At 33.4% G+C, this 21,729-nt stretch overlaps 1 protein-coding gene across 3 annotated transcripts in view; it reads right to left on the reverse strand.

Moving 5' to 3' along the window:
- The window catches only part of GABRG1 (gamma-aminobutyric acid type A receptor subunit gamma1), a 73,864-nt gene that overhangs the window by 42,783 nt on the left and 9,352 nt on the right, over positions 1–21,729 (reverse strand). For all 3 annotated transcript variants that reach the window (XM_032334211.1, XM_032334212.1, XM_032334210.1), the window contains 2 exons: positions 15,731–15,879; positions 2,052–2,119 (listed from right to left, as the gene is read on the reverse strand). In XM_032334211.1, coding sequence (XP_032190102.1) covers positions 2,052–2,119; positions 15,731–15,879 — 217 coding nt within the window. The remainder of the gene's footprint in view (positions 1–2,051; positions 2,120–15,730; positions 15,880–21,729) is intronic.

Genomic DNA, 21,729 nt, shown 5'->3' on the forward strand with positions numbered 1-21,729 from the left:
CAGTTTGCCTACTGGGAAAACTAAGTCTTTGATACTATGAAACTTTGATACAGGAAGATCATCACAAAAGTTTCTCAGTGGCCATTCTTTATAAAGAATCTCTGGAATACTAATACAGCCTTGAATCCTATTTTTTATTTTAATGACCATGTTTTTTAAATGAATTTATTTAAATTAAAGACAAGAGCCCAAGACTACACATATACAATTCAGCAAATGTAGATGTCTATAAGCTCTAATGGGTTTATCTTCTTCATCGGTTAATTGGAAATTAAACATTTTAACATTCTCGTAAGGAGAAAATTAGCATTTTTAGTGATGTATCCCTTTATAAAATCTCATATTTGCATAATGTTAAATTAATATACACAGCTATATAGAATGCTTTATCTTTACAGAAGTCAGCAATTTGTTTAGGAATTCAATTGGGGCAGAGCAAATACTCAAAAATGTATGGGAACTTTCCTTTCCTTTGGTTTCTTTGCCACTGTTTAACCTCCATTTTCTTGACAATGTTGCTGATTCTTCTATCACTTCAGATTCATCTTTCAGGTCCTTAAATGTATGTGTTCCTTAAGGTCTGATATTTATTCCTTTTTCTCTTTCTTTACTGTAAGACTGTTATTCCCATCTCTAAGAGGTTCAGCTAATTTCTGACAAATATTTGCTGCAGCTCTAACTTTCTCCTGAGAGTTCCTCAGTTCCGATTCTCAAATTCAACTTATTTCCACAGCCAATTCATATTCATTTGCAACAAGGAGACAAAGATGGCAGTTGTGCTGTGGCCAAAATGCCATCAGTACAGTAGTTGATAAGGCAGCTGTGAAAGTTAATGAAAATCATGTGACCATGATATTAAGTAAAAGAAAAAATGTGGGCTGACAGTAATACTGTAGGAATCAGCACACACAGCCAGTTGTTAGGCATGATGGCTATTCAGATAAAAGAGTTTAAGGCCTATAAGAAAGGGATGATTTCACTGTTGTACTAATGAATAAATGAGGTAAGAGAGAAAGTCAGTTTTAAAAATTATCTTTGGATGGTGTTTGGGGCTGAACAGTATCCCTCTAAAATTCATATGTTGAAGCCCTAAAGTCTAGTATCTCAGACTATGAATTTGGGATTACCTCAGAATAGAAGATCTACTTCCCAGACTACAGCAATTACTTAACTGGTGTCTCTAACCCCTTAATGGTCTTGTCTATCTTCTACACTGTTAGAAGTGTGATCTGTTAAAAATATAAATTCACAGGGACGCCTGGGTGGCTCAGTTGGTTAAGCAGCTGCCTTCGGCTCAGGTCATGATCCCAGCGTCCTGGGATCGAGTCCCACATCGGGGTCCTTGCTCAGCAGGGAGTCTGCTTCTCCCTCTGCCTCTGCCTGCCATTCTGTCTGCCTGTGCTTGCTCTCTCTCCCCCCCTTCTCTGATAAATAAATAAAATCTTAAAAAAAAAAAAAAAATATATATATATATATATATATTCACCTATGATACCTTCCTGATGAAAAGTTTTCATCATTTCTCTGATCTAAGGGGATACAGTTCATAAAACCCACACTTCCTATTATGGCTAAGAAGAACCTCCTTAATAAGGACCACAAGCATTCTGTCAGTCTCCCTTACTTGTAATTTATGTTCAGTGTTATCACTGGAAGTTCCCCTGATCTTATCAGGTTGTTGCATTCCTACATGATCTTGTGCATGCCCCTGGCTCTTCCAGTAAGTCCTTTTCCTTCTCCATTTTCCCCACAGTCCTTCTAGTTATCTCTTTCCAGATTTCTTCAGGGATCTCCTCTTGATGGATCAGGTGATAATTTTTCATGCCTTAACATAGTTCCTATAAACACAGCTCACTGGAGTAAATGGCTACATGTTCCTAGATAAGGGATATTTTAGCCCTGGTCCCTGAACTTGGCATATAGTCATTTCAGAGTTGCCCTGAATTCTTTCAGGATAAGTTATCAGAATTTGTCATATATTCATTCTATTATTGGGTGTATATATTCAAGAACTCCATGGCAGACAATTATTTTTAATGCTCATCACTCACCATATTTATGGGATCCACTGGTCCAATGCTGTTTACATAAACATCAGTTTCAATTACAGTGGGCCTCACTGCAAAATAACAACATAAAGAATAGTAAAAAATAAGATCAGAGGTTGTGTTAAGTAAATCTTAGCTTTAAATAGATCTTCATAAATAACATTTACCATTTAAATAATAAAATATTCTTCATTAGGAAATGAAGAAACATCACCCATTTCAAAAACACAAATGTCTTTTGAACATTTCAGTTCACAAGTCAATTATGTATGTAAAAGTCAACATTTTAAACTAAAGACATTTTTTTAAAGATTATTATTTTTTTAATTTTAGGGGGAGAAAAAATGAGCATGAGCAAGGGCAGGGGCAGAGAGAGGGGGAGAATTTCGAGCAGACTCCATGCTAAGTGTGGAGCCTGACTTGGGGCTCTATTCCAGGACCATGAGATCATGACCTGAGCTGAAATTAAGAGTTGGAGGCTTAGCCAACTGAGTTACACAGGCATCCCTAAAAACATTTTAGCATACAACATAAAAATGTTATAAATATCTAAATCCTTTATTAAAATTAAGGAAATTGATTTAATAATTTGCTAGGTTAATTTGCTCTCTGCAATATGCTAGGATTTTAGAATTTGAATGAATATTAGTATCTAAGGATTATGCAATTCGACTTAATGCCTATCAGTTGTGTGCTTGTAACTGTTCAACAGCCTTTCTTCCATAGTGGATCCGGGGGAAGCCCTGATGTGTAGCTTTTGCCGATACCCATGGGTAAATATTCCCACAATGGCTGGTTTAAGGATACAAATGTGAAGTCACTGAATGCAGAGTTGGGATAGTATCTAATAAGTAGCTATCGTGAGCCAGTATAAGCATGCTCTAGCACCAATGGGACTCAAAGCATGGTTATGAGGATTAAAGGAGATAATGTCTGTAAAGCATTTACCTTCATGTCTGATTCTGATTCTTATGAGGAGCTTCATAGATATTTGTTCTTACTTCTTTCTCCCCTGTTAACAAAATTCCTTTAGGTGGTATATGTTGGCTCCAAACTTAGGTGCATTTTTATTTAAATTTCACAGAGTATATTGTATAGATATTTCTATGGATTTCATCTATTGTGTTGTATATATAACCATTTGTGTTTTCCCAGTTCATCTTAAATGGTATATACTGTATATCAGTATGTTTATAGTCTGTCAAATGTGTAGTGCAGATCAGCCTTTTAAATGTTTATCAAATGACACGATTTATGAATACCTGTAATACCACCATATTAGATGATGATTTTTTTGTTTATTGTTTTAACAAATATTGAAAATATTTGTTAAAATATTTGTAAAAATATTTTTCAAATATGAAAATATATTATTTTGCTTTATTCCCCTGTCCCACCAAATAGAATATAAGGGGTTCATTTATTAATGTAGCAAATACTTATTAAAGTGTCAGTGCAAAGGGTTCACAATGTTGACAAGAAGAAGAAAACCGTTTTATGAAAAAAAATTCATATCTCAAAAGAGATTTATTTAGAGATGATGCAAACAAAAAAAAAAGCATATAAGCCTCCTTGTAGATTGAAAGTTTCTATAATAAAGGGCACGTTTAGTAACACTTACTCAGTCCTCCTTTATAAATTGTATCTGATTTCTTATTTCTGGACTAATATTTATCATTCTTAAAACTCAGACACTATGTTTGACCTGGAAGGACACACTTCTCCCTCTAACACATAGTTAAGCCTGCCTGTCAGAGTCTCTATTCAGTCCCAAGTCCCCTGTCTTCGAAACTTCCAATCTGGCAGATTACCCATGCTGGCAAGAATTCAATGGAGAACTTGAGGTATTTTGAAAAAACAGTATATAATTTTACAATATATAATATATTATAAATATATATCCTTTTGCAATTATAAAACAAATTACACTTAGAAAAACATTAAAATATTTGCATAGTTTGGTTTTCTTTGAGTAAAGATTTTATTACATGGTATATATATATGTTGTTTAGCTAGAAAAGTAAATAAGATTTGTCAAAAATAGCTTTGGTATGCAAAAGTATAGGTCTCTAGACCTACACAGTACATGACAATGTAATTCAATCTGCTAGACAACAATTAGATTTCTTAAATAAAAGTATGTCATATGATTTATAGCAGGCTTTATAATTTAATGTAGGCTGATGACATCTGAGATGACTTCCTTTAATTGTCATTTATTTTTTATTGTGAATTGAAGCCAATAAATATCAGATAATTATGCTAGTTTTAGCTAGATTTATAGAATGGATTTTATGAAAGCTAATTAATAAAAAAAATAGGTGTATTAGTTCCATTTGTAAGTATATTTATTTCCAGTTATAAGCAATTAAGTGTAACGTACCAGACTTATTTAATTAGATTTTTTTCTTTTCATCTGATAAATCAACAAACACTGAACACCTCTTTATTGCATGATAGTAAGGATTGAATACTGTCTATGCAGATAAATAAATGATACCTGGGGGCCTTTTTATTTGTAGGTCATACTTTTCACATTTATAGTATAGAACGTTTTAGATATGAGTCATCTATCCTAGTTTCCTAATACCAATATTTCCTTAACCAACCATGAGACAAATATATAACATTAGGAAAATATAAACTCTTACATTAGGGCTGAGCCACATTGAAATATTTCATGAGTAACAGATAGGGATAGGATAGGATAGGATAGGATAGGATAGGATAGGATAGGATAGGATAAAAGAAGAATCACATTACTGAGTGCAATGTAGAACATTGCTGTTGATGAAGATATTCAATAAATAACTTAATATATATATATTTGTAAACTATAAATATGTCCTTAATTATTATGTACTCCGTTTTTTAACTTGGGACTGCTGGTATTTCATCTAGTTCTTTAAACTTCAGCCCCAAATAAGCCTGAAAGCGAACTAAAATAGGTCAGATTAATTTTAAAACACGAGCTAGAGATTGTATGCTTCAAAATATATACTAAAGAGGAAAACAACAGAAAACTGTCATTGTTCCTTAATAATGACTCATTACCTTTTATTGATTCATCCTATGAACAATACTTGTGGCTGAAATCATTTAAATACAGGCTTCTTGGTAGAGTGAGTACATTTTCTTAGCTCTGTAATTTTCTCAATACAAAGTTTGTTCAATTGGAGGATTTTAATAGTATTTTAAAAAGAAAACATCAGATTTCATTCAAAAATAAAAAAGGACACTAAAAAGAAATTGTCATTTCAGGTTAATTAATGATCTTTAGGATAAGGACAGAAATTATGTTTAATTCTTCAATGCACATGGAGATGAAAGATCTCCTTTTTTGTGATAAACAATGATGGGAAAAAAGTATTACCATAAAAAATCACATTTTTGAGAGATGGAAAGCAGGTAGAGAGGACACTGGATTCTTTTTGCAAGGTCTCTTTCTGCATTGTGATTCTAAGTACTTTGCTTTAAGTATCTCAACAAAATATAAAATAAACTCTCCGTGGGAGGGAGTGAATATAAGAAAGAATGGACATTATGAGCAACTTAAAGAAAATGCAGAGAACAGTAAGAAGAATCAAAAAAATAATTTAAAAAGAAGAAAGCAGTGAGATCAATGAAGTTTCCACACTCAATTTCCACATAGCTAGGGCAAAATTGAAGACAGCCAACTATAGAAATAGGTAATCAGTTTTTAATCAGAAGATACAAAATAAAACAGATTTTAAAAATACTTTCTTCATAATTATGTTTAACCATGCTTTCTTAGGTGACATTCAAATTACTCTAAGATATCTTTAGCAGATTATGTAGGTTTTGGGTCACTTTTGTATATTAATTCAGATTAATTAATTAAGAGTAATTAAAAATTAACTCAGATCAATTAAAATCTCTAATTCTAGAACGTAAGTTTAACAGTCTTTTCTATTGTAACAGAATAGGCATTAAAAAAAAATAGCCCCACTGATTCCTATATTACCATTATAACACACAGTTTTTGAAAGAACCATAACCAATATGTTTTTCTTGCCCTAGAATAGACAGCAAGGTTTCTCAACCCAAATATACCACTTTGGGTCCAGATACTTTTTCCCAGGCCTTGCTAACAAGGAAATATCAACTAACACTCACCATCTCCTTCTGCAGGTTACGTATGGACACATAGATATTTGGATACATATGGATAAAAGGTACATATGGATATATAAGTTCTTAAGTGCAATATAATGCTTTAGCCAATAGATTCTAATACACAAAGCCTGAAACCATACTAACACAAATTCTGGATAGAAAAAAAAATGCCTCCAAAGAGCTCTTCAACAGTTAAGCAATTTATTACTTAACCATGCTACTATGCATGTTACATATGTCTACTTAAATTTAAATAGAAATTAAAGTAAAAATGTGTTCTCTTAGACATACTAACCATATTTCATGTAGTCAGTGGCCAATAACCATTATCAAGTATTCAATACACATACATAAGAGAATTTTAATATATATATATATTTAATTATCTATTTTAATATAATACAATGCAATTTATACATATATTTAATTAAATATATATATATATATTTTCTTTTTTGGAAATGTCTTCTTAGAAAAATAGAAGATGGGCCTCTCATTCTATAGTTAAACTTGTCTTTAGGTAGCAGACTTAGTCACCTGCTCCTGCTCCTATATCTTTTGCGGGGAGGGGAGAGTGAGAAAGAAAGTTAGAAAGGAACAAGGGTATCTAAATAAACACAATAGAATACTACGCAGCCATTAAAAATGAAATCTTGCCATTTGCAAGGATGTGTATGGAACTGAAGGGTATTATACTAAGTGAAATAAGTCAATCATGGAAAGACTATCATATGATCTCTCTGATATGAGGAATTTGAGAGGCAGGGTGAGGGTCATGGGCGGAAGAGAGGGGGAAAAAATGAAATAAAGTGGGACCGGGGAGGGAGACAAATCATAAGAGACTCTCAATCTCAGGAAACAAACGGAGTTGCTGTGGGGTGGGAGGGCAGGTTCAAGTGTCTGGATGATGGACATTGTGGAGATTATGTGCTATGGTGAGTACTGTGAATTGTGTAAGACTGATAATTCACAGAAGTAAATAATACATTATATTAATTTAAAAAAAAGAATTAGGAAAACAAACTAAAACAACAACAAAAAAAGAATAATTACACTAAAAAATATAAACAAATAATAGCCAAGCGGGAAAATCAAGAGAATGTAAGTGAGATAAAGAGAGAACTCAGAGAAAAGGTGGCAAACAGGAGGGAGGCGGATTCTGATTGATTAGCTTACATGTAACTGAAACCCACGCAAAAGAAAAGTAAAGCACCTGGAAGAGAACCCAAATTCAACACTAGAGTGGAGAGAAGAAAGGAAGGAAGGAAGGGGAGAGAGAGGGAGGAGAGGGAGAGGGAGGGAAAAGAAAGAAGAAAAGAAAGAAAGGAAGGAAGAAAGGAAGAACAGGAAGGAAGGGAGGGAGGGAGGAGGTACAAAGAAGGAGAGAGGGAAAGAGAAAGAAATTGCACTTTTATTTATTTGTTTGTTTATTTATTTATTTATTTATTTTTTAAAAGATTTTATTTATTTATTTGACAGACAGAGATCACAAGCAGGCAGAGAAGCAGGCAGAGAGAGAGAGGGAAGCAGGCTCCCTGCTGAGCAGAGAGCCCGATGTGGGGCTCGATCCCAGGACCCTGGGATCATGACCTGAGCCGAAGGCAGAGGCTTAACCCACGGAGCCACCCAGGCGCCCCAGAAATTGTACTTTTTTAAAAGACACATCAGTTACCTAGAATAAGTTACTCAAAAAGAACAACTCTGAGATAATTAGTGTATTATGAGTATAGTGTAAGTATTCAACTGAAAAAAATATTCAAAAGGCCTCCAGGAATGAAAAGATGAAATAAATTATGAGGGCAAAAGAATTGGATTGGCATCAGATTTCTCAAAAATGATACACAAGCAAAGAACTTCGAAATAGTCTGTTAAAAGGAAAACAGTGAAAGAAAGAAAGCACAAGCCATATGTAGCCAATCTGTCCTACAAGCATCAAGTCAATGGAAAAAAGTTTTTGAGACATAGAAACTTTTTGGAAAAGCTACTAGTTTAAGACAGGACTGGAAAAACTTCAGAAAAAAGACCAATGGTGAGTATTTTGACATATGTCAAGGCAGATTAAATACTAAAACAAAGATTGAAACAAGAGACTGAACCTAATTTACAACTGTTAGAATTCCTATAAAGCAGAAAATATGTTGACTAAAAATAATACAGCAAAGGAGAGGGAAAAAATCGAAAAAGCTCACTGTTCTGTTCACAGTAGGGGTATTTAAAGGATACCAATGACAACTGATAATCAAAAGAGCAAAAGGTTTAAAAAAAAAAAAACAGGGACTAATGCCGTTGGGAAAGTTAAAAATATGAAGGAAAATTAGAATAAAAACATAAAACTTTCAAAATACTAAACTAAAAGTATTATTAAATGAAATCCAAATAATCGACATCTCAAGCAAAAACAGAGCAACTATAACTAAAGTATTATGGAAGTGTTGAGAACAAACCTATCAGTCATATACACAAATGAAATGCAATTAATTTCTCCATGAAAAGAAAAAGATGTTTTCATTTTATCTCACAAAGCAAAACCTAATGATATAATGCATACAGGAAGCACAGCTAAAATGAAGCGATTCACGAAGGCAAAAAATTAATGGGGAAGGCAAAAAAATACCAGACAAATAGAAACAATAGGAAGCAGCAGGAAATGATACTTCCAATGACACATAATTTAAGTCAAAAAGCTTTAGATGTAACAATTAAGGTCTTCTTTTTAATGGTTAAAGCCACAAGTAATTATGAAGATATTAACCAAGATATTTCTAAGCTAAATAACAAAGCAGCTACTTTTATGAGGCAAAATCTACAAAAGAAGCAAGAAAAATGGATAAGAACACGATAAAAATTTAGAATGAGAAGAAATCATTAAATTCCCAGGTCAAAAACTAGAAAAACAAGAAAGAAGTAAAACAGAATAAAATACAATGAAGGTTATAATAAAGACAAGATAGAAATTACAAGGAAGTTAATTTAAAAAATGGTAGAACTCATTAAGAAATGGGATTCTGGGCTTTGGGAGACATTAACAAAGTAGAGGAAAACACTATTTTAATTTTCTTGGCCAAAAAAAGGTTAATAATACAACATATAAAGAAATTACAAAAGTAGGGGCACCTGGGTGGCTCAGTGGGTTAAAGCCTCTGCCTTTGGCTCAGGTCATGATCCCAGAGTCCTGGGATGGAGCTCTGCTCAGTGGGGAGCCTGCTTCCTCCTTTCTCTGCCTGCCTGTCTGCCTACTTGTGATCTCTGTCTGTCAAACAAATAAATAAAATCTTTAAAAAAAAAAAAAAAAGAAATTACAAATGCAGAAGTAAAGTTTGAAGCAGAAGAAATTTTTTAAAATCCTAAGAGACTACTTTGAAGACTGCTTTGCAAATAAACTTGAAAACATAGATAAAAGGGACACTTTTCTTAAGGAAATACAGATTACCAAAATTCATCTTGACAGAGTATAAAGTATAAAAAGAACAATTTCCATAGGAAAACAAGGCGATTATTTGCAAAAAAAAAAAAAAAAAACAAGAGACCTGGATGATTTTACAATGGAATTCTTTCAAATCTCCAAAGACCAGCTGTCAATAAAGTTAAATAAATTGCTAGACCTTTGAGAATAAATGAAAACTCCCTATCATGAAACAATTATTAAAAGAATACCTAAGAAAGGTGAAGAGAGTACTCAAATACAAAATGAAACATATCATTCATGAATACCAATGCAAAATACTAAATAATACATTAGCAAACAAAATACAACACCTCATTAAGTATATACTACATCGTGGCCAGGGAGGCTTCACTCCAGGATGCAAATTGTTTCAATTAATATAATATGCCATATTGATAGTTGTAAGAAGGAAAAAATTCATAATTATTTTCAGAAATGCTAAAAATGCCTTTGACAAATTTTAATACCAATTTCCTGATTTAAAAACAAAATCAAGGGGCACCCGGTGGCTAAGTCGATTAAGTGGCCGTCTTAGGCTTGATCACAATCTCAGGGCCTGAGATCAAGCCAGGCATCAGGCTGCTTACTCAGTGGGGAGTCTGCTTCTCCTTCTGCCCCTGCCGCTCCCTCTGCTTGTGTGTTCTCTCACTCTCAAATAAATAAATAATATATCTTTAAAAATATTTTACTCAAAAAAATGAATAAATAAAAATTAAAAATATAAAAACAAAATCAAGAAAGTTGAGGGAAGATTTCTTAATGTAAATCTTTGTAGGACAAAACATAAGTCATTTTCATTAAGATCTAGAAAAAGGTAAAGTTACAATCTCCACCATTACTCAATATTATATTAGAGATATTAATAAATGCTATTAGATAAGAGACATCAATTAGTTGCATATGAATAAAGAAAAAAATTATATATCTATTATCTTGATAGCATATTTCAAAAAGTCAGATAATGCTTAAATCATAAAAGGTCAGTAAGCAGGAAGGCAGTAAGGTATAGAATAAGCATTCATAAATCAATAAGATTGATACACAAAACTAATAACCAGTAGAGGACATAGTTGAGAAACTACCCTTTATAGAAAGGAAAAAATTAAATACTTAGGACTCAATTATAAAAATGTGAAAAACCTGTATGAGTAAATCTTTAAGATATTCCTGAAAGATACAAAATAAGTATGAAGAATTGCAAAGACATGTTCCCATATTCGATGAACAATGTTATGAAGATTCTGATTCTTCCATAGTTAATTTACAAATTTAACACAATCCCAATAAACACACAAACAAGTTTTGTGGGTTTTTTTTTTTTTAAGATTTTATTTATTTATCAGAGAGAGAGAGGGGTAGAGAGTGAGCACAGGCAGACAGAATGGCAGGCAGAGGCAGAGGGAGAAGCAGGCTCCCTGCTGAGCAAGGAGCCTGATGTGGTACTCGATCCCAGGACGCTGGGATCATGACCTGAGCTGAAGGCAGCTGCTTAACCAACTGAGCCACCCAGGCGTCCCAGTTTTGTGGGTTTTTTAATGAAGTTAAATTTATTGTTAATAAAGCCATATATTTTATGAAAAAATGTAAAATTAGGGTTCCTGGGTGGCTCAGTCAGTTAAGCATCTGACGCTTGATTTTGGCTTAGGTGATCATCTCAGGGTCGTGAGATGGTGCCCCATGTGGGGCTCAGCCGTGGGTGTCAAGCCTGCTTAAGATTCTTTCTCTCCCTCTCTCTGCTCCTCCCACTCTCTCTCTCCCTCTCAATAAAACCTCAAAACTCCAAAAACAAGCAAACAAAACAAAGAAACAACAACAACAAAACAGAAAAACTGAAAGGAAAAAACAAAACAAAATGCAACCACGAGGTGGAACTAGTCTTACAAGACATTAATACAAAATGTTTTAGTCTCAATGTACTGTTTAAGCTCTATTATTAATATAGTGTAGTGACAAATAGAAAAACAGATGAGAGAATGGAACAGAAAGATCAGGAATAACCAAAGTTCACAAGAAAATGTAATATATGAGAAAGTGGGTGTCTCAAATAACAGAAGCAAAAATTGATTTCATTCACAAATGATGCTTAGCCAACAGAAAAGCCACTTGGTAAAGATAAAAATTAGATCCATACTTCATACCATAGAATAACTCGAAATGGATTAGGGAATTAAATATAAACAAATAAAATCATGCAAGTACTAAAAGTAGACATGGATGAATTCTTCTCAAAGTGGAATATAACCAGTGATACTTGAGCCAAACTGTATTAAAAATGAATAAAATAACCATTGAAGGAAATAGGAAAGATAAGAACTTAAGTTGGTTGAACAATATTTTAATTATATTCTGTAAAACTGAAGATGAAAATAATTGTACTTGAGTATTTTATTCCAGTTAATTTATTTTCATTGGCAAATGGCATGTTAAAATATTAGAACTCCATTTTATATTTACTGGAATTGAAAAAAATAAGAAAATATACTTTGGATAAATCAGAGCCAGGTGTCTCACTGTTGATAAAAGGAATTACAAATAAGGAAATAGGAAACAGTAGAATGAACCCCATGGTGTTTAGTTCGGAAGCAGAGCTGTCAGTATGAACTCATGGCTTACAATACATGTAAAAAGGGATAGAGATAGAAATATAGATAATTGTGAATGTGTTTGTAGAACATATATTTTCTACTTCTCCTCACTTGAAATGGTTAAGAAGCACTAACACCCAGTATTAATGAATATACCTACTGCCCTGATCTTGATTTCTAAATACCTTGGAGAAATGGTGAATTTCACTGCTTGGATCAAGATGAGCCAGGAATATCTTAGGAACTAAAAAGTAAGGATGTGGGGTGCCTGGGTGGCTCAGTGGGTTAAAGCCGCTACCTTCAGCTCAGGTCTTCCCAGGGTCCTGGGATCGAGCCCCGCATCGGGCTCTCTGCTCGGCAGGGAGCCTGCTTCCCTCTCTCTCTCTGCCTGCCTCTCTGCCTACTGGTGATCTCTGTCTGTCAAATAAATAAATAAAATCTTTAAAAAAAAAAAAAAAGTAAGGATGTGATCAGAAAATGATGGAGACATATGAAGGGACACAGAAGCCAAAGTATTGGAAGTTTGAGTGCCAAATTCATTTTGAGCAACATAATAATGATAGTAATGGGTTATAAGCTACAAAGTAAAACATATATGTAAGTCTATACTGAGTATAAATGAATAGATAAATAAATGGAGGATAAACACAGCTCTTCCTTATAGTACACTTATAAATATTATGCATAGAAGGAGTGATGATAATAATGAGTCACCACTAGGCAAACAACACAGTAATAAATACTGTTACAGATAATAATCATTGATGGATACTAGCTTAATGGACAAACATGGGCTGAGAAATTTTTACATAGTTGACCATGCTCCTGGCTATATCTCCTCATAACATATGTATTAATCTAGAAGGGGAGAAATAATAACTTTACAGTGGAGAAACCTACATGAAACCACACTAACCAAGTGTTAAAATTAATACCACCAGTAATAAGATATGTTAACATCACATACCTCCTAATACAACACACTGAAAGGGCACACAATCAGTTCTTTGTTATCCTTAGCAAAAATGTATCAACTCAGCGGAGTAATGAAAATACCAAACAAACTGACAGACATTCCACTGGCCAGTACTCTTTAAAGTTATCAAGTTTATGAAACATACAGGAAAATAGAAATTATATCAGATTGGAAGAAAATAAAAAGACATGAGAACAAAATACATTGTGTGATCTTTGTTGAAATTCTGAAACAGATAAGAAGACATTAGTGAGGCACCTGCCATATTTTGAATAATGTTTCTAGAGTAGTTAATGATATTCTGGATATTATTTTCTTGATTTAGTTTAGGATTTCTATGGTTATATAAAATGTTAACATTATGGTTAAAGGGTTTGTGGAAATTCCATGTATGGATACCATTTTATTAAGGCTAAGTGTTAAACTTTAAAATTAAATAATTAAAACAATCTAAGAAAACAGCCCATTGCATATGAGGAAATTAGATTAGCATAATAAACCAAATGTTGTAAAACAATGAAATTTAAGAAGATTTTTCAGGGCCCTCAGGCAGCTCAGTCGGTTAAGGGGCCAACTCATGGTTTCCACTCAGGTGCGTCCCTGCTGGGCTCCCACACTGAGTAGTTTCCTAGTGGATTCTCTCTCTCCCTTCCTCTACCCTGCTCCCATGCATGTGCTCACTTTATCTTTCTCTCTCTCTCAAATAAATATTTAAAAAAAAGAAGAAAGTTTTTCAACAGAAAAAATTGACAAAGCCAAATTTTGATTTTATGATAACACTAATAGAATTGAGAAAGTCTTCCAAGATTAATTCATAAATGAAAGAACAGATTACTAATATCAGAAATGATAAAGAGGTAAAAAGCTCAGATGCTCAGATACTAAAAACATCAAAAAATCACAAAAGCTATTATGAAGCAATTTAAAACTAGCAAATTTGAAAATTTTTATTCCTTAAGAGGTTGTTTACAAAATTATTAAACTAATTAAATTGTTAAAAATTCTTCCCCAAATTAAACTCTAGGCCAGCATAACTTCATATAATTCTCTAAATATTTAAGGAAGAAATAGCATCCATTTTACACAAACTCTTTCAAAGATGAAAAGTGAGGGAAAACAATTCATTTGTAGAAGTTAGCATGATCCTGGTTCCAACACTGAAAAACACATTATAGGAAGCTAAATAAATCTCTAATGTCCTTCATCAACATAGGTGTAAAATTCCAAAACAAAACATTATCAAACTGAAACTAGTGATATATTTTAAGGTTACTGTATCACAACCAAATGCTATTTGTTACAGAAATGAAAATTTGGTTTGAGGTTTAAAAATCAGACAGTTACTTACAGAACAAATGGTAAGTAGAATATGGGGCAATATATAATTGATATGATTATTTCAATAGATTTGCAGAAATTATTTGAAACATTAAGAAGGAAAAAAGAACTCCAGCAAAATAAGAAGAGAAGGATTTACAAAGATTGTCTTAAAAAAAAAAGCCTATAGCAATCATACCTAACAGTAAAATATGAATTGCTCTCCCTGATATCAGGAAAACCCAAAGCTATTCAAATTTACTCCAGTCTTAGCCAATGCAACATGACATGAAAAAAGTATAATTTTGGAAATAAAATAAAATATTCATTATTTACAAAGAGACACACTATTTGCAATGTAGTCATTTATAAGTTATTATCTTTGTAGAAAATCTAGCAGAATATAACAATAAACAATTAAAAGTGAGAAAGAAATTTCATAAGTTTCCTGTAGACAAAATAAATATGCAAAATAACTTTTCTATATACTGCTAATATAAAATTAGAAAATAAAATTTTAAAAATCTATTTACCCTTGCAACACAAATTCCAAATATATAGAATTAAATCTAGTAAAATATATTCAATACTTCTTCACAGGAAACAATAAAAATAAATGCATAAATAAAGAAATATATGATGAATTTGAATATGAATTTAGTATAGTAAAAATTCAATATGGTAATGATTTCAATTTCCCCATATTGACCATAGATTTAATGCATTCCCAATGAAAATGTCAGCTGGTTTATAATTTGAGTTTTTTTTTTAATGTCATTAGGGGGACTTAGAAGTTAATTATTATAAAAATTATACATAAATGCAAATGACTAAGAAAAAAAAGTAGGATTACCTACACTATTATAGGTTTATAATTAATTAAGACAGTGCTGCATTTGTACAAAATTAGAACCCAACTTACCTTTTAAATATTCTTTTTTATGAAATACCACTCAGCTTTTCAGGCAGTTTTATCAAAACTTGGCTGGTGTACCCTTTATTGTAGCAGTTGTAAAATAATAACTTCAGAAATATTTGTATGCCTTTCTTCCCACATCAGACAGAATTTCTCAACAGTGCCAATTAAATAATTATCAAACCTAGCAGTCTCTGACATACATCAGATACTCAAGGAATATGAACTGTATGATTAAAATAACATCAGTAAAGTAGGTTTCCACTAAAATAAGGTCAGCAAAATCCCAGCATAACTCAAACTTACCTCCTATATCTGGCCGAAGTTTATTGTCATAGCCTTGAAGCAATGAGTTGAGAATTTGTGTTATATCTCCTTCATGAATCCTTGGTGCCAAGACCCAGGTTTTGTTCACTGTTAAATCCTCATCATCTTCGTCATCCACTTTATCAACACTAAATAATTTAAAAAAAATTGAGTGATAAAAAGTTCAACCAAATTCTGTACTGAAAAACACAGTATTAGATAATCATAATTCCTATAATTCTGTTAAGAAATAGTAAGATATGGGAACAAGCATTAATAGTATATAATATTCAGTAAGACTAATGCTTTCCTCCTATGAACCATACTATTATAATAATACTCAAAAATTAAGAATTCAATACAAGAAATGAAACACATAATATTGAAATAATAAATTAAATCTTGGCCACCACAGCTTTTTTTTAAAGGCCGTAGAGATTAGGCACTGAAAATGTGAATGGCAGTCATAGATTTGTATAGTACACACTCTGTACAACTGTATATGGTGACTCTAAACCACCATATCCAAAAATACAAAAATAAAAGGTAAATAAATACAAGAAAATTTGTAATAACTGGTGAGATATTTAAAAATGCATGTGTAAAAAAGAAGAATAAAAGGAAAAGTATTGAACACATCTATGATTCTTCCTTTCAATTCAGAAGAACCCAGGTATCACATTCCAAGAATTTGTCAGAGATTGTCTTGTCATCAAATCATGAATGGGTGACTGACCTGCCACATTTATGGAGAGGGGCATGACTATCAAGTTTTATGACTAGAAGTGAGACTTCAGAAATCAAGTAATGCCATTGCCTTTATTTTATAAATGAGAAAACTGAAGACAGTAGAGAACTAGCCATTCACAAACTCACTTATTAGCAAAGCTGAGAATCAAGTCCTAACTCTCCAGTCAAGGCTTCTCATGATACCGTTGTATTTAACAAGCATATGGATTCAGCTTAACTCTGCACTGTGGTAGAAAATGCAGCAATAGAGATGTTCATCTACAATTCATCAAAAGTAAAGCAAACTACTCTTCTCTTTATTCCTCATAAAGAATGCCATCTTCAAATGAGTATGATCATCCTAGACTGAACACCTACTCTAGTACATCTCAGTCCCCCAGTGAAAAGGGGTCCAAAGACTAAACACTTACATTAGTGAAGTCAGGTAAATCCAAAATATATGAGTTATTTGTATATGTTTCAGAGATAAGCTTCCCTCTAGCAGTAAACATGCAAATTTGATTTAATATCTTGAGTTGATTTTTCTACAGTATCCTTTTAGATTTCTTCTGCTTTGCACATAAAACATCTTAGCTAATGCAGCGCTCACTGTCTTTATCCTTCTTAAATTCCACCCCCCCGCCCAGGGGTGCCAGGGTGGCTCAATCAGTTAAGCGGCCCACTCTTGATTTTAGCTCAGGTCATGATCTCAGAGTCCTGAAATTGAGTCCTGCTTCAGGCTCCCAGCTTACAGGGGAGAATCTTTTTTTTTTTTTTTAATTTAATTTTTTGTTATTTTTTATAAACATATAATATATTTTTATCCCCTGGGGTACAGGTCTGTGAATCGCCAGGTTTACACACTTCTCAGCACTCACCATAGCACATACCCTCCCCAATGTCCATAACCCCACCCCCCTTCTCCCAACCCCCCTCCCCCTAGCAACCCTCAGTTTGTTTTGTGAGATTAAGAGTCACTTATGGTTTATCTCCCTCCCAATCCCATCTTGTTTCATTTATTCTTCTCCGACCCCCTTAACCCCCCATATTGCATCTCCACTTCCTCACGTCAGGGAGATCATATGATAGTTGTCTTTCTCCGCTTGACTTATTTCGCTAAGCATGATACGCTCTAGTTCTCTTCCTCTCCTTCTGCCCCTCCCTCTACCCACATGCACGCTCGCTCTCTCTCTCTCTCTAATTAAATAAATCTTTTTAAAAATGTCCAGTTTTATTGAGATATAATTGACATATATTATACTATAAATTTAAGATTTACAGCAGAACGATTTGGTATATACATATATTGCAAATCCACACTTTTATCCTTAAGGAGTACAAATTAATATTATAAATTACATCTTTACCTTAAAGTATTTGCTACCTCATTTTTCTCCATAGTAATTCTATGGATAGTTATTATCAGCAGATAGTGGGGTGGGCTATTATTCTCAATATTTCTTCTCTCCTTCTTGTCAGAGAATTATACTTTTCACTCCACTGACTTCTGACTTGGTCATGTGACCTGAAATGTTCCTTCCTTGCTGTGGAGGATTATATTTCCCTGTTCTGTTGAACTCAGGTGTGGCCCTGTGATTTGCTTTGGCTAATGAGTATGTGTGACATGCATCACTACTAATCAGAAGGTTTAATGGCAGTGCACAGTTCTCCATATCATTCTTGTGCTTCTGCCAAAAGACCAGCCTACATAAAGATTTCACCATTACTTCACTCCCAGAGTGAAGACAACATGGACAGAGCCACAGTTGAACCACAAGGGACACGTAGCCTGAATGAGAAATCAGCACTCAGGGTCATAAGCTGCTGAGATTCGAGGGTAGTGTACTACCACAGTACACAACCTAAATTCATGTGTGAACACTTATGGTACATTAAGTTAACAGGTTTTTAATGAAGAGCTTATTTACATTAATTGTCCTGCCATATTTAACTTTAAAAAATATATAGTATAGAAATATAGTTATATGATTTATTTAAAATAATTTATTTCCTATAATAAAATACATACATAGACATACATGCATTCATTCATAAACGAAAGCACTGAAAATACTGAAGTATATAGAGTCCCTGCTGGAATGTCCTCCAGGAAAGTTATCTTATCTAATTAGAATTGCTAAGTCACTGGCAACAGCCCAAATTTTAGAGCATCCATTTAGCTTTAAATCCCAGTTTTATAGAATGAAACATCTGGTGGTTAGAGGCAGGCCAGTGCACATATAAGCAGTGATCTTTCTTTGAAACATGATTGTAGTTAAATGGAAGTTTCCAGGGGGGAAAAAAAAATAAAAAGCTTTTTCTATTTTTTAACAGTAACAACATCCTGATAATCCAAAAGCGCATGCTCATAGTGATTTATATTCCCCTTTCCCCAGCTAGCTCAGAGGTTAAGATGAGAATCTCAGTGCTACCACAAAGCTAACTGTCCTCACTTTTGGTAAAAATAGAAAGGAAATCTCATTATAGTTAATTTTTTCTGCATCTTCCCTCCAAGCTTTCTAAACTGCCTTCAGAATATTCATTAATTACATTAAGATCTTATTGGTATTATTTTGGGTAATGAAAAAGTACTTGTAATTTAAAAATAATTCACATAGTTTATCTGATGTCTTAATATCTTTTACAGGCTGGAGGACTCTTGTAATGTTTATATACATTGAGTGGCCATTCATTTGGGGGAAAGAAGTATGATTCTTATGTAACACTGAGACCTTTCTTGACTCATGCTCAAGGATTTCTTTTAAATAACTTGAAAAATTTTAATTTTACAATTAATGGAAATGCATTTAGACCCCTGAGTATAAAATTTTAATAACTGTTATTTTAAAGATTGATATTTTTTATTGTTACTAACAAAAGCTGAGTGCTTATATGGCACCATTAATTTCTTACCATGTGTCAGGAATTGTGTGCTACATTCTTTCCACATTTTATTTCATTTAATCTAGAGTAATCCCATGAAATAAATATTAATATTTCTACTTTACAGATGAGAAATAATAGATTTATAGGGTTTCCAGGATATACCCTATTAAATAACAGAACAGAGAAGATTAACTTAATATGAAGGCTGTTTTCTCTCTCTCACATTTTTTTCGGGGGGAGGGAATTTCCACAGTATCATCTCATTTTATCTTTAATAAAAAATCCAAGTGGTTGGACTTGGACTGTGAGTTTTCTAATTCATAAGAATACAGCAACACTTACGGTAAGTAATTAGTACATTTGGATTGTGTGTGGATAGGATGCTAATCTCCATCCTTGAATTCCAAAAGGTTGGAATAATAATTTGGGGGAATCACACACACATTCTCTGATGAAAAAGACTTAATAACATGTGTGTTTAACTTTCAATCCAATGTTTTAATTCATTTATAAGGGTAATATCATGTACCGCAAAGACCAAGTTGTATTCCTGATCTAAATTACCTTATTTTCTAATAAAGGAGAAAACTATTTAAACAAATGATAGAGAAAACTATCATATGCGGGATGCCTTGGTGGCTCAGTCATTAAGCATCTGCCTTAGGCTCATGTCAAGATCCCAGGGTCCTGGGAGTCCTGGAGTCCTGTACCCGGCCCCCTGCTCAACAGGAAGCCTCCTTCTCCCTCTCCCACTCCCCCTGCTTGTGTTCCCTCTCTTGCTATGTCCATTTCTGTCAAATAAATAAATAAAATCCTAAAAAAAAAAAGAAGAAAACCATCATATGCAAAGATGTTTATCACAGTATTATCTATGATAGCACAAATTTTAAATACTAAAAGTATGTTTAAGTAAATAATTGTGTAACCCTGTGATTTATGGATGTATGTTTAACTGACTTTGTGAATAGTCTACAAAAATAGAAACTTATTTTCATATTTTAATGTTATATGAAAAATAACATACAACAATTTATTTTTACCAAAACCTACATGTAAAATGGCTGAAGATTTAATGGAAAAGTGGCATAATGAGTACACTAAGAATTCTACACTAGTAGAGGGGCAGAAAATTGAATTTTGTCTATATGTTAATATGTGTTAGAATCTTTTTGTAGAATTTTATAATATAAATACATGAAAAGGAGGTAATTTGTCATTAATGTCTACCTAAAAATGAGTTGGCTTTTCTTATAAATCAGATAGTATTTTGAAATACATTTCTTTTTTTTTAATCTTTTATTTGTTTATTGGACAGAGAGAGATGCAGTGAGAGAGGGAACACAAGCAGGGGGAGTGGGAGAGGGAGAAGCAGCTCCTCGCTGAGCAGAGAGCCCGATGAGGGGCTTGATCCCAGGATTCTGAGATCATGACCTGAGTCCAAAGGCAGACGCCTAATGACTGAGCCACCCAGGCACCCCTGAAATACATTTTTAATCATAAAATTAAATAATTAAATAGAGCCTTTTATGGAGAGAAGCAGAGCTTGATGCTCTGCTAAGAAAACAACAGTGACAGCCCTGAAAATTCGCTACTTAGTTCTTCCATGGGAACAGAGTTAACTGATATCCCAGCTGCAAACTTTGCAGACCTGACCTGCATGGGCACCAGACCCAAGTTTCCCCCAGCAGCTTTCAGCAATAACGGAGCATAGAAGCAATAACTGAACATAGAAGCAGTCCTAGTACCTGTCCATTCCTGCAGGACTAGGTAGGGGCTTCTCTAAAGGACAACTCCTGTTAGATAACTCTCACTGGCCTGGTCAACACTTTATTGGAAGTGCCCAGGAGTCTGAGACTCCTCTGACACAAACTGCTCCCCCCACTCCCCAGTCACCACAGAGGTGTCAGACCACTACTATCTGAGGCCCATCTCAGCTTACTTCCACTTCCTCCTATTTATCTTACACAGCATTTCTCTGAAAAATCTCTTCCACGTCTAACTCATCTTGGCATCTGCTTCTTCAACATTTCTGCTTCTCACGCTTTTTTAACGGACAGCACTAATTATTTACTAAAGAAAATTTTTGAGTCACCTACACCAATGTTGGTTTGTCTTTTTTTGCCTAAGCTATTTTAAGACATGACACAAATCAATCTGTTTATATAAGTTATTGTATGTGAAAAATTACTTTAATGAATGTATTACTCTTCTTAATAAAACAAGCAAACGTTTTTAACTAGTAATAACAAACACAGGCTAAGTAAAACAAGGTATGTTATACCATATAATTATGAAGAAAATTCATCTTTATAGCTAGAGAAAAATCATATAAGTCTATAGAGCAAGTCAATCAATTAATATAAACTATCTTTCATAAAAAAAGC

This window comes from Mustela erminea, chromosome 2 (genome assembly GCF_009829155.1).
Source record: "Mustela erminea isolate mMusErm1 chromosome 2, mMusErm1.Pri, whole genome shotgun sequence".
Lineage (NCBI taxonomy): Eukaryota > Metazoa > Chordata > Mammalia > Carnivora > Mustelidae > Mustela > Mustela erminea.